Source organism: Gouania willdenowi, chromosome 4 (genome assembly GCF_900634775.1).
Source record: "Gouania willdenowi chromosome 4, fGouWil2.1, whole genome shotgun sequence".
Lineage (NCBI taxonomy): Eukaryota > Metazoa > Chordata > Actinopteri > Blenniiformes > Gobiesocidae > Gouania > Gouania willdenowi.
Window position 1 is genome coordinate 35,987,437 of NC_041047.1, and position 18,152 is coordinate 36,005,588.

Genomic DNA, 18,152 nt, shown 5'->3' on the forward strand with positions numbered 1-18,152 from the left:
TCTAGTATAGTAGGAACCATTACAATTGGCACCACAGGGTACCGTGGGTTTCGTGCAACTATAATACTCACAGGACACTATATAGACATGAAATAATATTGATTCAAAGACGCACTTTTCAAATTTAAATTAGGTATCATGTGGAACCCGCAGTAACATTGGGACTGTTATGGACACGCCCCCTAGTGTCCATAACATTGTGCTGGTTAAAACACACCGTAGGGGGTGGCACCACAGCGCGGGGGATCAAAATTACAACGTCGGGGTGCTGGCAAAAACCCTGCTGTATATTACTTAATTTTCCAGAGACCATTGGTGGACAGGGGGCGTGGCCAGCCTGATAAAACTGTCAAGTTGGCCACGCCCAGAAAGAATTCATCAGGACACATCAAAGCAATCAGCAGATGCCTATGCAGAAGACTGGCAGTTGACAGTCGAAACATGTCAGGAGATCAAATTAAATTTCCTGAAAAAAGTTGTAAATAAATGAAACCTTAACATATTATTTCAAAAAGAAGACAAAATGAACTTGCTGTAACAAGTGTAACTATCGTCCGTCAGTGAGACACTTGCACCCGTTGGTAAAAGCTCCACTAGCTTCCTGACTGATGCTCTCTTTGACGTCGATGGGTAGCGAGTCGTAGAGGTGATCTTCCACCATCAGGCAGCTCCGGCGCAGGAGGCCACACTGGCCGAGCTGAGCCGGGAGACGATCCAGAACAGTTCCCCTTCAGTTCCAGATGTGTGAGCTGTGAGAGTTGGCCGATTTTCTCAGGAACGGAGGAGATGCAGTTGTGACTGAGACACACGTCCTTAGTTTGGTGCACTTAAAAGTTGCTGGGAAGAACCTCCACTTTGTTGCCGACGATGGCAAAATGTTGGAGGTTCTGCAGGAAGCCCACCTCCAGAGGTATCACCGCTATTGAGTTGTGGCTCACGTCGAGGTACCTCAGTTTGAGAAGGGTGAAAAGCGGTGAGGGTAGAGACTCCAGTTTGTTGTGGGAGAGGTAGAGTGACTCCAGGTTCTTCACGTGGCTGATAGACAGAGGGATGTTGATGATCTTATTGTACCAAAGCTTGAGGCATATCAGTCTTTTCAGGTGCTGGAAGCTGATGATCTCCTCGATGGTACGAATGTTGTTGGACTTCAGATCGAGTTCCTGGAGGTTGTGAGACTAAAGATGGCGTGAGGGATTCTCTCCAGCTCGCAGTTATGAAGCTCCAGATCGGCAAGGTTCATCATCTTCTTCAAACTGTTCAGCACTAAAAGCTTGGTGCCGTCGTTGTGGATGACTAGTTTGAGCAGATGAGGCGACAGGTCTGTTATGTTTGTCGGGATCTTGGTGAGGTTGCTTTTGAGATGAAGAACCTTTAGATGTCTGAGATCTCGTAAAGACTCAAGAGCAATACATTTGTTGTTTTCAGAGTTCAGGTTACCAACCAGGTAGAGTTCCCTTAAGTTCTTCAGTAGGTAAACCCAACTCGGAATCTCAGCAACGTCTGTGAACTTAACATGAAGACACCGGAGGTGGTCACGGAGAAAAATAAAAGCAGTCTGCTCCACCTTGGCAGGACAATGGTAAAAGTGCAGCTCCTGGAGGTTTATCATCTGTGAGATCTTAGCTGTGATCCTGGCTTCTGGGATCAGTTCAAGTTTTAAGATTTCCAAATCAGTGAGATCGAAAACGGCATCGGGAACGCCAGAAAGCATGAAAGATGAAGCTCCAGCTTGTCTTGAGGATTACGCGTTACATGCTGCCGCAGCTTTTCAAAGGTCCACTCGTGGTTGAGGCTGATCTCTCGAAGTTTGTTCTCGCTGACTTCGGAAAGGAAAACCCCGAAACGCTTCGAGTAGAGCTGGTCGTATTGATCAACCATGTGAAGCAGGAATGCAAAGTCGTTCTTTACATCGGGAATGTCACTGAAGCTGCTTTCCTCTCTGACTTTCTCAAAGGAGTATTCCTTAAGAGGGCGGCGAAAAAGCCAAAACAATGTGTAAATACAAATAACGCCATAAACACAGATAAGTGCGATGTAGCTGACCAGAAGTTTCTTTAACATAAAGGCCATGTTATGGGTGCATTGGAATTTGGCGTAACCGGTCAAATGCTTTATATCAGGTTCACACACGTGATCAAAATCTATGGAGGCGACAAACGTCATGGTGTAGCACAGGATTAGTATAAACTTCACGGTTTTGATGACTGTCTGGATCGCGTAGAGTCTGTAAATCAAATCGCTGTCTTCAATGTGGGCGCGAAACTTTCGAACTTTCTCAAAGAGCGCCTTGGCCTGTTCGCCATCTTTTTTGTCCAGTATAGTCATGGACGGAACTTCACTGACCAGCTTTTCACAGAAAAAGTGACGCCGGACTTGGTGAGCATGGGCGCGGACTGGTTGGGCTCCCCTCCTCGCTGCTCATGGACAGATGTTTATGGAGTGAGGAGGCACCGGCCAATCGCTGCTTGTTCTCCTCAGAGTCCTCGCACGCGGTTTCGGACAAGGCTTTCGTGGTCCAGGGTGATTCGAAACATTTTCCTAGTATGGAAACAAAATGTTCTATTTTTGAGCTGGTTTTGGGATATTTGAACCAAAAGTTGCTACTGACCATCAACACAATTGTGTGAATAAGTGCGAGGTACGGGAAGTATTTGGAATACCAAGGAAGAGCGACGTGGTAGCACATCTGGTTCACGAAAACATACTGCTGGAAGTCTAAACTTGGTTCTGACACCCGTCGGCTGGGGCTGCCCGATAACAGGGGACTGTGTGAAGTGGAATAGTAGGGGCGATGTTTTCAGGAGGCCGCCGAGCCATCAGAGGAGCGGCTTGCTCCCCGACGGCGCTCTCTTTGTTCCACAAACTGTCAGTGGGCTCTGGAGGTTGGGGGCCCAAAAAGCCTCCACCACCGTCCAGAGAAGGGTCCAGAATGGGAAGACAGACGACCTGGTCCCTGGTTAACTGCATGGTTCCAGAAAAGATGGCTAACATTAGCATGATGATACCAAGATAATCCATGAAGACGTCCCACCATGGCTTCAGGATTCGGTACGTCGGTTGGATGTCATTAAGGAGGCGACTTCAGTGAGGGTAAACATTCCTGCAACAGACAAAGCAACATAACATGTTTGTCTTTAAATAATATACTGTATGTGTGACTATAGAAAGTATTTAAGGCCTTAAATGATCCAGGAAATGGTTCACGTGACGTACATTTACAGATTGAGGGCTTTTTTGTATTGCCCATTGCGTTAAGTGACAGTAAGTAAGATCAAGTAAAATTTTGTAAATCTTAGGAGGTTTTTTTTTTTTTAATCTGTCACAGACCCCACACAAGAAGATAGAAAATCAGGTGTTTAAACAGTTTTGATCGCATGTGTGTAGAATGTGTGTGGATGATTTAAAAACTTACACTTTTATGGGAATTTTGTGGAATTGTTTGTGAAAAAAATTCCAAGTTTAAAAATTTCAACAATTTGTGATTAAAGAAAATGATGGCAATCACGTGATATAAGCATGGTTAAACTCACAACTGATGTTTTTGGGGTAATTTACAAAATGAGAAATGTTTTCTCTCCTGTAGGCCGACTTGGATGCTCTAAAGGGCCGGTTTCGGTCCCCGGGCCTTGAGTTTGACACAATTGTCCATCGCCTCTTTAGCAAATTCAGTAGTCATGTCAAATAACAGTTTAATGACTTAATTAAATTAAATTCACTATTATTACACTGCCTAAATAATTGCCCTAAAAATAATCTAAAGAACGGCAATTATTGCTGCGACTAGGAATGTCACCATTCATTTACATTTTGATTGTAAATCGCCTGACGTGTGGCTTTAAGTCCAGCACAAACACTGCATGAGTTTACTGTAAACATGTACATTTGCATTTGGATGATTGTGTGATTTTTAAAGGAAAGGAACATTTTGTTAAGTGTTGTTTTTCTAAAGATATGGAAATCTGTCACAGGGGCTGAAAATGCATAAGCATGTAAAATTGGTCAATAATTTAAGTCATTCATAAGTGAGATGACATAACACAATAGTTTTCAGCTTTTTATATATTAGTCAGCTGTAAATATGGTTTGACCCAGAAAAAAAATCTAACAAAAGGTTTACTGTAGTATCAGATGTACTTAAAAACATACCAAAAGTTTACTAAAGTGTGACTCCAAGAAAGGCCTTATTTTCAAAACGGTGGTCGTCAGGTCTTACAATCACTATTACTCCTTTCTATTCCTCCTACACCAGGAACATTGGTGCCTCATACATGTTTTGGCCATGTAATATTCTAATTAGCATGTTTACATGATAGATAGGTGATTACAAGTAATTATATATTAAAGGGGACATATTATGGAAAAAACACTTTTGCATTTTTTTTGATCACATATGAGGTAACCTGAGAGTCCACCGGCACAAAAAAATGTAAAATAAAACCATCCAGGCGTTTGTTTGTGGTCTGTGTAAGTCTGACAACCCAGAGAAATTGCTCCGTTTCAAATGTTCTAAATTAGTGACATCACAAGTTAAATCGGGAAAGAAAATACCCTCCCCTCCGCTGGTAACTCCACCCATGGACTACACCCCCAACCCGATTAAAACTTTTGCAAAAACCGCCATTGTTTTTTACACCGGACGCGACTGTAGCGACAGTAGTCACTTCAGTCGCCCGTGATGGGTCGCTTGAACATATTGGTGCTCTTTGGGTCACTCCATCGCTCCAGTGAACAGTGTGTGTGTGTGTGTGTGTGTGTGTGTGTGTGTGTGTGTGTGTGTGTGTGTGTGTGTGTGTGTGTGTGTGTGTGTGTGTAACCAGGTGACAGGAGAGAGAGAGGGCTGATCTTCTCCCTCACTTATCATAGACAGCGCCGCTTTTAAGGTTTAAATGATCAACTTGCGGAGTTACTGAAGACTGAGTTCATGCGGAATGTAGGCTTATTCAAGAAGTTAACCACTTTAATTCTGCTCCAGTAAACTGAGGAAGCCTCCTGCTGCAGCCGCCTCATTGTAGCGGGAGGGAGGAGCTGCTGCCTCGGCTCTACAGACAGTGATGGACGGGCCCGACGATGCGATATATCGTCGCTCACGATATATCATCAAAAATATTCTCAAAGTTAGGAATATGTAATCCCACGAAAGAAACGATAAATGCCCATGTCGTCAATTAGCGAGGGCCACGGGCCATTTGTCTTTCAATTTAGCCAAGAACGCCTCTAAAAACCTTGTTTCACGGACCAAAACTGCTTCTGTTTGTTGTCAACTTATTATTCTCTGGAGCAGAGCGCTGTTCACGGCAGCTCCGCCATTGTGTGTGCGCTGCCACCGCCCCCCTCAGCCCTCAAACACCCACAGATGGCGATGCTCGTCTCCACTACCTGAAAGTGCCGTGCTGCAATACATCATGAGCCGCTACTTGGTTAAAACCAGACAACCATCCAACAAAGTTCCACAAACACGGGGACAGAGATGAACCTGTAGCAACAATTATGAACTGGAAACTCAACTAAAGCTAACTATGCTAAGCTATCCCACCAATACACAGACTGGGCTAAGAGCTAATGCTAACCACTCCATATAAGGAATAGACCGAGTAAAAAGAACATGTCTTACTGTCATAAAACCACAGAGAGTCATAGATTTGTTTATGGTCAGATTTAACTCTTGTATGGAAGAATAAAAACTAACTTGTCACACGTTGTGTGAAATAAATGTTAGCATAATAATAATGTCACTATTTATCCGTCCCAATTTGTGAAATGCAATATTTTTAATAATATTTCACAGGTACTTTTATATGTGCATTGTTAAGTTTTCACAAACCAGAACTTAAGTGGTGGAAATAAATGTTTTTAGGCTTATTGTACTATTTAGAGTGTTCCAGATTGCTTCATTTGTGGTAAAATCAAAAAAATCATCTGGGGGAAGGATCCCCCCAGACCCTCCTACGATGGGTTTTGTTGTTGCCTTTTTCATGCGTTGGTGTTTGCATGTCTGTAATTAAAACTAGCATTAGGAGGCCACAGTGCAGGGAGAGCCTGGTATGGAGGTGATGACATCAGTCTTTAGGTAGAAATCAACGTTAAAACTGATCAAAGGCGTATAAAAAAGGACACTTTTTTTTCAACGGAACGTATCATGTCACTAAAGTCTCACTCTTGTTATTTTCTGAAACTTGGCAGCCCTGGCTAAGAGCTAATGCTAACCACTCCATATAAGGAATAAACCAAATAAAAAGAACACATATTAAAACCACAGAGAACCATCCATTTGTTTATGGTCAGATTTAACACTTTATTATAGAAGAATAAAAGATAAACATGTCACACGTTGTGTGAAATAAATGTTAACATAAATATTAATGTCACTATTCATTATTTTTTAATTTTATTTCACGTGTTCACAGACAAAGCTGGTCCCATTAGACTAATGTAACTATTGAGATTATTACACTAAATATACTGAATGATTAAATCATCAGCTTGATCTGGTTTAATTATAGGAAATCATAGAGTTATTTATTAATCATAACTTTATGTAACTCATAAAATAAATGAAACTAGAATCAACAACAGTAAAAACACTAATGGAGTTATTTTTGCTTTTCATGTATTTTTTTTAGAAAATACTTACATTTTAAGTGAGGAATTAAATAAATAATTACATACAATAACACTAATAGAGTGACCCAAATGCACTAATATGTTCCATAAAATATGAGCTATTGTAGCCTTTTTATAATGTGTCTAGTGTTGATGTATTCAAATGTATTTGTTTTTGTAAGGAACCTATTTACACTTTAAGTTGGGAATTGTTTTATTTATTTAGTTTTTATTTATCGTGATGTTTATCGTTATCGTGATAAATACCAGAAATTATTGGGATATTGTTTTTAGTCTATATCGTCCATCCCTACCCGACGGGGGAGAAGTCGCTTGAAAAGTTAAAATTCTTCAACTTTGAGCGACAAGGTCGCGCAGGAGCTCTGGAAGTCGTGTCATTTACATTGATTTTGAATGTAATTTAGTCACTTCAGTCGCGTTTGGTGTGAACGCACCTTTAGTCTGTGCCACCCCACGGCAGACAGGGCAGGAAAGGGGGAGGTATATGTAAATCCAGGGACACACCCCCTAAAACAGAGCGCTCTTACTGAACTCGTTTTTACAGGTTATTAAACTTCTTCTGTTGCTTAATTCATGTTATGTTTTGACCAAACACCAGCACAGATGTCATTTAGACCACAGGGAACTGTTTTAAAAGGTTAAAATTTTGCATACGTCCCTTTAAAGCAACTGGTTAAAGGTCTATTAATGTGAAAATGTTCCTTAAGTGATTGCATATTTCTCCTTTCTCATATTGTTTTGCCTCATGTTGGTGGTTTCTGTGGTTCATAACCATTCGTGTGATTCAAATAAAGAACACATTCATTAGAACTGGGTGGTACTATAACATTAGTCCAATCAGGGCTGCCACATGTATATTAAAAAAGGCATTTTGGGGTTTTGGGTTTGTTTTTTATTTTTTAATACTTTTCTTATACATGTCTTTTTCTATTTTCTTCAGTTGTTTCCTTTTATTTTGGTTTAATTTTTTAATACTGTTTTGCACTGTGACCTTCACTAGATTTACCATTATTCATCACTCTTCCTCCCATAGAGGTTGTTTATAGTGATTCTCACAGTTCCCAACTTGACATGGTCTACAAGCAGACATGCGTGGTAGTCCATATGCCCTGTAACCGTGGTGTTCCACAGGCAGTTGAACAATTATAGCAGTCTTACTGGTCATAACTGGCAGGAACCGGTTGTCCACCAGTTTCCATCCCCAATCCACTGAGTTCATGTCACCTTCCTTTCCAATCCACACCATGCTCTGGAGGTAAACTCTTTGGCAGTGGTATTTGGTTGAGGACTCAGTTGGAGGCAGACGTTCTGGAGTAACCAATTATTTGGTGGTAACAATTGTCTTGCTAAAAAGGTTGTAGCTTAAAGAGGCAATAGAATTGTTGCTCTTTCCACCAAACCACACTGCCATTGCCTTGGTCCCATGGTCCTCTAACCCTCATTGTCTGATGTGGGAGCAGAAACACATTTGCACAGGACTGGATGTTTGATTCACCTGAAACAAGTTTCTGGAATGCTGTGAAGTCACTACCCAGGACTTGTTTCATCTCACTGATGTTGTACACTTTAGTAACTTTGGACTTGTCTGAACAAAAATAGAGGTCTCTATTGTTCGTCCCAGCACAGTAGAGGAGAAGAATGAGTAAGTCTGTACCCTCCCATATTAAGGGTGTGGGCTGATGTTCTGAGGCACTGACTGCAGCTTTGACAAAGTCCACGTCTGCATCACCTGATGCACTGATAACAGTGCAGCCCTTCTTCTCCAGCTCCTCGGTCATAAGATTGATAAGTCCTTGTTTGTTGCAAGATCTGTAGAGGAAATCATCCTTTCTTCTCACAAACTCAGTCTTTGCATTGAAGTGAACAATAGGGTGATTGTTTTCACCACGTCTCTGATGCGTATTGTCTTTGATGGACGGACCTTTAGGGCCCTATAAAATCTGTTTTATTTTTTTCCATATTCCGTTTTATTTTTTCCCAAATTCATTTTTTTCCACTTTAATTTTTTAAATTCCATTTTTTAGAAATATTTATCATTTTTTAAAGAAATTATTAGTTTTTAACTCCTGTGAGGAAACAAAATAAATACTAATAAATAAACAAAAACTCATAATTTAACAAAAATGTATGTAAAAAATAAAGTAAGATACAATTAAAAGATAGATATAATTTGTAGTGACGTATTATTCTGACTGCTCCTTTTTAATTATGTCATATAAATATGTATGAGAACAGCATTAATGTCACCTGATTTCCTCTCAGGGATCAATGATTTACTGAATCTGATCAGGTTTGATGATTAAGTTTTGATGAACTTAGTTTAAATTAACCTAATTTAAATGATCTTCTGTAGCTCTGATGAGATGTTAGAATGTAACATTCTAATAACGTTGTGCCAACAGACTTTTATTTTGTAAACCAGAAGTTCCCACTGAAACGGTTGTACTTGAGGTAGCTAGCTGACTGTGAATGTGTAGCTATGAGACACGAAGAAAAGGCTGGAATAAAAAGAACTAAAGGACAACATGGACTGAGTTATTGTTAGTTAACCACACACAACAGTTCAAACACTGAGCAGGAGAAGATGATTAAAGCTGATCACGTTTTCACGGAGCGCTGCTGCGCTACACGAAAAACAGGCAAAGCTTTATAGGCACAGCAAAGTTAAACGGGCACTGTAGGCTCTGTGTTTAGGCGTCAGTGATGATATGTGTTGTTTTAGAAGGTGTTTGTGGTGATTTAAGATGAGTTTAATGCAGCTCCGCGGTGCAGTCCGGTTGACGTCACAAGACTGATGAGTTAGAACGCTAGAACGCAGTTAAAGGAAGTGTGATTTTTAATTTGCAGCAATATTCACAAACAAGTTCAGATACAGACGGGCATTTATGTGGAAGTAAAATAATGATAAAGGGGTGACAGGGAAACACATTAAGACTTTTCAGACATATATGTATATATTATATTATTTAGTTTCACAGCTTTTTTGTTTGTGACATGTTTTAAGGTATTAAAATATAAAGTTTACCTTTTGTTGTTGTTTTCCTAGCCACATTTTTTAGCTACAGCCAACAGAGAAGAGATAATATTATGAAATATGATCTGAAGTGTTTTATTTTGAAGAGTAACCAGATGTTTTAACGTTTAGTATGTGCTTAACTTCCTGTTTCACTGTATTTGCTCTGTGATGAGTCATTGCGTCGTGCTCCGGCATCTGCCAGAAATAGAAGTCCTGCCTATCTCTGCTGGAGGGCTCCAGACTGTCACAGCTGGGACGGAACGGACACGCATCGCACCGGACCCGATGGAAGCTAACACGTAGACTAAAGTAAGAACGTATCAGCTCTGGAGGCGTGACGGAAACGTAACGCAGCGGAGCCACATCCAAAGGAAACTGGGGGTAACTGTCACCCTTTTTTCATGCCAAGCGGTGAACCAGGGATCCACCGTCAAGGACATAATGCACAGTTAGTGGGATGGAATCCAGGACCGTTTTGGTAGATTTCTTGCAGTAGAACTGTGTGACTGCCTGCTCTAGTAGTTACGTTACATAAGCTAAATCGTTTACATCACTGGTTCACCCCAAACAAAGATAAAACCTTACAGTAATCTCAGAAAATCATGTATTCCATAAGTACAGTATGTAATCATGTCAGTGATTCAGACCCAGAAAACATGGGGTTAGACACCAAGATTACTTAGCTAGGTCAAATAATGAAGGAGTTAGGATATGTTAAGGGCTTCGTGTCCATCTTGAAAATTACACCTTTCTAGTCAAACTTTGGTAAACTTTTAGTATGTTTTTAAGAACACCTAATACTACAAAACACAGCTGAGAAACATTTTGTTAGATTTTTTTCAGGGTTAGGAGTTTGTTTTCATATATGTAGCCACCTATATATAAATATATATATATATATATATATATATATATACTGTATATTTTTTCAATTTAAAACTGTATAAATTCAAAACATTTAAAACAATTCAGCATACATTTATTGTATGTTTTGTTTCTCACAGATTGTATGTTGCACAGGTTCTCAACATGTGTTTAGACACAAATAGGGTCTCCGACTTGTGCCTGAACAATTGTGATATTGATTAATTATTCAGGAAGTTTAGTATTATTTGCTCCATAGTATATAGTCATCTTACAGATGTGAATTCTTGCTTTAATCAGAAATAAAATGTGTTAAAAGTGACAAAAATGGTGGAAAAGGTGGTGAAATTGTTTTTTAAAAACCAAGAGAAATTGGTTCAATGTTGCAAATTAGAGTGGACGAAAACACTCTAAAAAATGGTTAAAATTAGTTTAAACTGGCAAATAATGGGCATGACAAATCATGAATATGGTCAAATTGTCAAAAATAATCATGAAATATGGTGAAAAGAGTTTAAAAGTGACACTAATGGGTCAACATATGTGACATTAGGTGTAAAAGTGGTGGAAAGGGTTTATAAGTGATGAACATGTCTGGAATGTGGAAAACAATGTGCAGAAAAGGTATTGAAATGTGATGTAGAAGTGTCAGAAATGGGAGAAATGAAGCAAAAATACATTAAAAGAAGAAAAAATATGGTGAGAGAAAGTCAAAATATATTAAAATATGGAAAGTCTGGTGAAGTTGTAGGAAAAAGGTAAAAAAGAAATAAGAAAAAATGGGTTTAAATTAAAAAAAATATTCTTAGTTTCTTGAAGGCATGTGGCGACCCCCTCCCAGTGTCTCCTGACCCCAAATAGGGTCCTACGTGTGTTTACTGTATGTTTGTATCAAACAATCATTATGTTTACGAGAAAACAACAACTTAAAATGTTGATTACCTACAGATATATTATCATAGATTTGTCTCACCGTAGCTGAAAACGTTAATGCAGGGGTGTTAAACTCATTTTAGTTCAGGGGCCGAATACGGAGCAGTTTGATCTCAAGTGGGCCACAGATTTTATCCTGGAAAACAATTAATTTAAACATTATTATGTCATAGTTTACACTTCTACATATACATTAAAAACAAAATATGAAAGAAACTGACAATATCCAAGCAATAAGTGACAGATACCAGTCCCAACAGGGTCTACACTTTACATTTCCTAGATTTTGTGACTAATTTCTGTTTAATTAGGTGAAATATTATATCGTAATTTGAGAAAAATTAAAGGATTTTGGAGATGTTGTTGTTTTTTCCCAACAGTTTAACATTAAAAATGACTGTCATTGTGCAGAATAAGCACCAGGTTAACAGTGAGCACTTGTGTATTCCTGATTATAATCACAATTATTTATCATGTTTGGAAAAGAAATCTTTTTTTTTTTTTTTGTTTTGTTTTTTAACATTACTTTTAAACAAACAGTTTACAGTGCAAAAGTAGGCTTTAAATAACAATTATATGAAGAAGAAAAAAAATAGCCCAATAATTTAAAATGTACCAAAAGCTAACTGAGTAAATACACAATAAAATTTTATTATTTGTGCAGCCCTAGATAATATTGTTGACTTTTATTTACACAATCATTCATGTTTTGTCATTTTGACTTTCTCCTGTGGGACAAAATGGATGCTCCAAAGGGCCGGATTTGGCCCCCGGGCCTTGAGTTTGACACCCGTGCTTTAGTGTGTGTGTGTGTGTGTGTGTGTGTGTGTGTGTGTGTGTGTGTGTGATACAGAGCAGGCTCAGACCGGCTCCAACCAACAGGGAAAGCTCGACTAAAATCCGAGGGGCTTTAAACGCAGCACATAAATCCCACTTCCTTTAATTTATAAAAACATCATTAATACAGATACAGTCGGTATATAAACTAAAACATGTGCTAAAGCAGTAAATTAAGCCTTTGTCGACAGTAAAAAATAAAAGCTCAGATTCTCACCTTATCTGTGATCTGTTCGATGGATGTCAAAGGATTTAACACCGCATTTTATGTCCCGTTACCGGTATAAATCTGTCCATTGTTCCGATGAAATATAGGAACCAGGAACCCTCCTCTCCTCCCCGGCTCTGACAGGACCCAGGAACCCTCTCTTCGGCTCTGACAGGACCCAGGAACCCTCCTCTCCTCCCCGGCTCTGATAGTCCGGTCCACCCGCCTGCAGTGACCCTCACAGCGGCTCCAGCAGGGGGCTATGCTCCCTACCCTACGCTCCCGGCATTGGGCGTCGTTGTTCAGGCTTTTACCGACAACAGTCCGCTCGGTACCGATAGCAGATGTTTGCAGTAAAAAGCCTGATGTTTTCCAGATGTTCACACGAATAAAAAAATGTCACAGAACGAGTTTAATGTGATTTACATCAATGTGATGATAAGGCACCGACCATAAAGTGCACCACCAAACAAATACGTAGAATCGCTTTGTTATTAAAGTAAACATTCACATATTTACGGAAGAGGAATCAATGGAAATATTTTTTTATTAATGTTCTCAGAGTAATGTCAGAGTTAAAAGTCAAAATTATGTGATTGAAGTCAGTGTCAATCAACTTTTCCTCAGAATTCGGACCTTTTTTTTTTTTTTTCTCAGAACTTTAATCGCAAAATTTTAATTATATTTGGATTTAATCTCAGTATTTGAGTCTTTAATCTCAGAATTCTGAGATGAAATAATTCTATTATTATTAATTATTGCCTAAATGTAGTGTGTGAGTGAGTGTTGGTGGTGGTCGGAGACACTCAAAGCTCTGTGTGCATCATTCTTTCACTCCACACAGTGGTGGTAAGCTACTCTTGTAGCCACAGCTGCCCTGGGGCAGACTGACAGAAGTGAGGTTGCCATAGTGACCACCACTAACACTCACTCACACACTACATTCATACGTTGGATGTACATGGACTTGAAAATGATTCTATTAGAGTTTTTCAGCGTTTCCTCGTCCCTACAGATGCAGCCTTGATAGTTACTGACCCTCAAAGTAATGTTACATACAGCACTAAGATAAGACTGTACAGTGAATAGTGAATGTCACACATTGATCACTTGTAGTTTTATGTCCAGGGAGATAAAAAAATACTTCCTGAGTGTTTGTGGAGCAGCTCAGAGACTAAACAGCTGTTCTGTGTGATCATGGTCCAGTGCAGTGGAGGCTTTGTCTTCTCCAGGATGGATGGAGTCTTCTCCACAGTCTGTGTCCACCACAGATCAGCCCTCTTTACCAGTCTGTACAAACATGAACCCCAACAACCACAGCATGGAAGAATGTTATATATGTCACTCACATGTACAACACAAAACAATGTTTGACCTACATAAAGATATGACATTAAAAAAGAGGAAAAAAACTAATTTCCTAATGCTTTCGTGTCTTATTTTCTCTAATGAAGCACGTTATTCATACATACTGTATATCTGTGTAGAGTCAAATATGGTGATCAATCAATTCAACAATGTTGGCCCCAAATGAAGTGAAGCAAAGCAGATGAGAAAGTGTTTTATTTCTATGAACAACAGGCTGAGAGGAAACTTTGGTCCATGTGTATCACAGCAGTGATGGTTACAACATTCATCCTCTGCTTCAGTGGATCAATCACATCTGAAATGAACAAACAATAAAGCCTCACATTTCATTTTCTTTTATTTCTAGTATTATCTTTTGATAATGTTTGTTGTTGTGAGGATTAGGACACAATGTGACAAGATGTACCAGCTCAGATATTTTTATACTGCGTTTTATTTTATGTTGATTAAATTTGTGAAAGTGAAAGCATATAATGCAGTTATTTAAGTTTATTTTGTGTGTGGTTTTATGATTTGAAAAATAATAATTAAAACATTTTAAAAATACATTTTCATCAGTTTTTTTTTTTTTTTTTTTTAATCATAAATTATTATACATTTCAGGGGACTCCATTTTAAATTCAGGTGACCCAACATGGGGTCACGACCCCAAGGTTAAAAAACTCTGCATTACATTAAAGTGTGCAGGAGTAGGGGGTACATGGCCTCAGGTTAAATGTTTGAAGGGGTACGGACTGTGAAAAGTTTGGGAACCACTGCATTAGAACAATTGTTTACAGGAATTTAGTGAACAAAGCTTTTTAACTGTAAATAATATGTATGTAAACACTATTTAAACTAAATGAATAATTACGTCTCTGGGCACAAAACGTCCTCACAGTATGTGTGTAATAAACACTGGTTATCATCCTGTAGCTGTTCACCATCATTTGCTCACATACACACTATGTAGCCCTGTGTAGCACATATTCTAACTGTGGCTACAATAGTAGCTTACCACCACTGTGTGTGGAGTGAAAGAATGATGCACATCAATGTAAAGAGCTTTGAGTGTCTGTGAAAAGCACCAAATAAAATCCAATGCAACATTAATAATATTATTACCCACCGGTATCCGTGAAGTTGCCGTAGTTGTGTAGTTGTTGCTGATGAATTCAACCAGGACTCTAAGCTATGCTTTACTACGACTGTGTCCTCTTGAACTAAAGTAAAAAATTATTTCGGAAAACGGATTTAAAAAAATATATTAATTTGGAAAAGGGATATTAAAAAAAATATTCTTTCGGAAAACGGATTTAAAAAAAAAATTAATTCAGAATACGGATTAAAAAAATATTAATTTGGAAAACTGTTTTTTTTTTTTACTGACTACAATGCTCCATCGTAAATGCACAGAACACGACACAAGAAACAGGATAACCTGCAATTTTAGTTTAAATGAAAGCAGCACTCACTGATAATAATAAACACTATTTAGTTGTTTATGCTCATTTATTGTTTTCATTGATTCAGTCTTTTACCAAAATACATTTAAACTGGAAAAAAAAAACTTTGCTTCTCGTGATCTCGTGTCAAATATTATGTGATTAATTTTGAATAATCGAGATTAATTAAAGGTAGGGTAGGCGATTTTCCAAAGCCAGCATGATTTTGAATGTAGCTTCCCCGATGGCTCCGCCTTTACCCCCATCGCCCCTCCCTACGCTCACAGCTGCTTCAGCAGCAGACCTCAGATCATCACTTGTATTGTCTGGAAACATCATTGTCTCATGTCTAATTCAGCAGTAAATAAACAATAAACTTTACCATTATATATGTTAAAAAACGTGACTAAAAACTCTGTTTTAACTCTGTCAGCGGTGACACACTTTCAGCGTGAGCTCGTGCAAGAGAGGGGTCGAGTACGAGCAGGGAGACAAGGAGACGTGATTGGTTAAAAAAAAAACGGTTCGTTTTTTCCTATTGGTCGAAGTTATTACAGATTTACAACTGCTACAGATGATGGATTTTCTTTGTTCATTTTTCAGAGCGCATAAGATCTTAATTTCTGTCAGGACATAAAGACAATTTCAATCAAAAACTTAAAAAGTATATCTGGAGAAAATCACCTACCCTAGTTTTAATGACAAAGTCTTGAATTAATTGGACAATTCTTTTTAATGGAGTCCTAACACTAGTTCAGTTATCTTTATTGTTTAGCTTTTTGGCATCTTTACCGTCTTTGTGGCTCTTAAAGTATTTCATGAGAAAAGAATGACATGAATTGGTCTTCAAAACATTGAAAACATAGAAAAAACATCAGCACAGTTTATCGTTGGAGGTTTGTTACAATGATCTTTGCCCAAAGTTGCTAATAGTTGCTTTTAGTTGCTAATAGTTGCTAATAGTTGCTTTTAGTTGCTAATAGTTGCTAATAGATGCTAATAGATGGTGTGAATAGATGAGACTTTCTTACTAAACTCATGGACTTTCAAATGACTAAATCTCAATGTGTTGCAACATTAATTCTACAACGCTTCTATTCTCCTAAACAGTTTTGAACTTTAATTACAAATTCCAACCTGGAAAATTCCATAAAAACACAATTTATTAAAGAAGATAAAAGATACAGTGAAAAAAAAGATCTTAAAATACACTGATTGTACAAACATTATTATGTAGTTTATACATGTTTATTGCACCATAAAATGCCAAATGTCTACAATGTGTACAGCCCTTTTTATGTGGGTAAACTATTATAAATGTATGGTGTGCATATATATTTATTTATTTTATTACCATTAGTTCATGTGGAATTTGAATCTTTTAAGAATAAGATATTTTTGATACAGCAAATGCCACCGACCTTAAAGTTCCATAACTGAAGCTGAATTCATTTTTCTTGTTTTGGAAAAGTTATGTTTTATGTGGAATACATTCAGCGGTGCATCACAAGTAGCGTTAAGGTACTGATACCATGGATAGGTTGGAGGGGAAGGGACTATGTTTATATATTGGTTTTGGGTAATATTGAAAACTGGAAATCTAGTATAAGGCGCCGAATAAATGCGAAAATAAACAGAGGCTTTTTTACATGAAAATATTTGTGCATTTAGAACCTTTAGATTTAGAAATTTAAATTTAATTAGATTTAACATTTAGCATTTAGATTTAACATTTTGCATTTAGATTTAAATTTAACATTACGATTCCAATGTAACATTTATATTTTACATTTAGCATTTAGATTTAAATTCAACATTCATATTTCAATGTAACATTCATATTTAACATTCAGATTCATATGTGACATTTAGTTTTAAATTCAACATTTAGATGTACTGTGTATTTCACATTTAGCATTTATACTTATATTTCAATTTAACATTTCAATTTAACATTTCAATTTCAATTTAACATTTCAATTTCAATTTAACATTTCAATTTCAATTTAACATTTCAATTTCAATTTAACTTTTAGATTTAACATTTAGCTTTAAAATGTATCATTTAGATTTAAATTTAACATTTACATTTCAGTGTAACATTTATATTTAATATTTAGATTTATTTTTAACATTGACATTATATTTTTAGGAGAAAAAACATCACAAAATTCACAATTATTGCTGTAAATCTGGTTAAAAGTAACATTAAAAAATTCACATACATTTTTAAATGTGATTTATTGCTAAATGTTGCAAAAAGTTGCTGTTTATTTTAGCGTTGCACAACTTTACAATCGGCGCCCCATAACCAAGCGTTGGACGATACTAGATAGTTGTTTGGCATGTTGGAAAACGTGATTGTTTATTTTTATCACTCTCAAACCTGTATACAAGGTTAGAGCTAGCAGACAGCTAGCTTAGCATAAAAACAATTAGGGAATGAGTTGGTACGACAGTTGTATAGATGTCACACGTGTACATGAATAATATTAGCAAGTCTATCATAGTTTCTGACAAAAATAAAAATAACAGCATTATCTTTCTAAAAATTTGACTTACAGTAACTCTTTAAGATCATTTTATGTCATTTCAACAAATGCCGCAAAAACTGTGAAATTTTTACCAATTGTTTTGTGATTATTCAATATTCACACTGCATATTTTGTTTGATCTGATGAATACTTTTTGAGATATGGACAATTTAGTGAGAAGGTGTGTGTCCCTATTGTTCTTCCATCTTCATCTTCCAATATGTCTGTAACTCCATCACATAGAAAAGGTAAATATGGTATATTAATAAGCTCCACCTACTCTCTCAGAATATATAATGCTCTACATCCTATCTGGTGGACATGTCAGCTCCTCTAAATAGTCACAA

At 37.5% G+C, this 18,152-nt stretch overlaps 1 protein-coding gene across 1 annotated transcript; it reads right to left on the bottom strand.

Annotated features, from left to right (window-relative positions):
• Positions 1 to 412: 412 nt before the first annotated feature.
• Positions 413 to 12,905, bottom strand: LOC114461571 (volume-regulated anion channel subunit LRRC8D-like). Its single transcript, XM_028443766.1, is given in 10 exon segments — positions 413 to 718; positions 720 to 1,171; positions 1,174 to 1,716; positions 1,719 to 2,354; positions 2,357 to 2,395; positions 2,398 to 2,773; positions 2,776 to 3,074; positions 3,077 to 3,100; positions 12,489 to 12,597; positions 12,635 to 12,905. Coding segments are annotated over 8 exon segments (2,538 nt in total). The 5' UTR covers positions 3,099 to 3,100; positions 12,489 to 12,597; positions 12,635 to 12,905; the 3' UTR covers positions 413 to 547.
• Between the last annotated feature and the right edge of the window lie 5,247 nt (positions 12,906 to 18,152).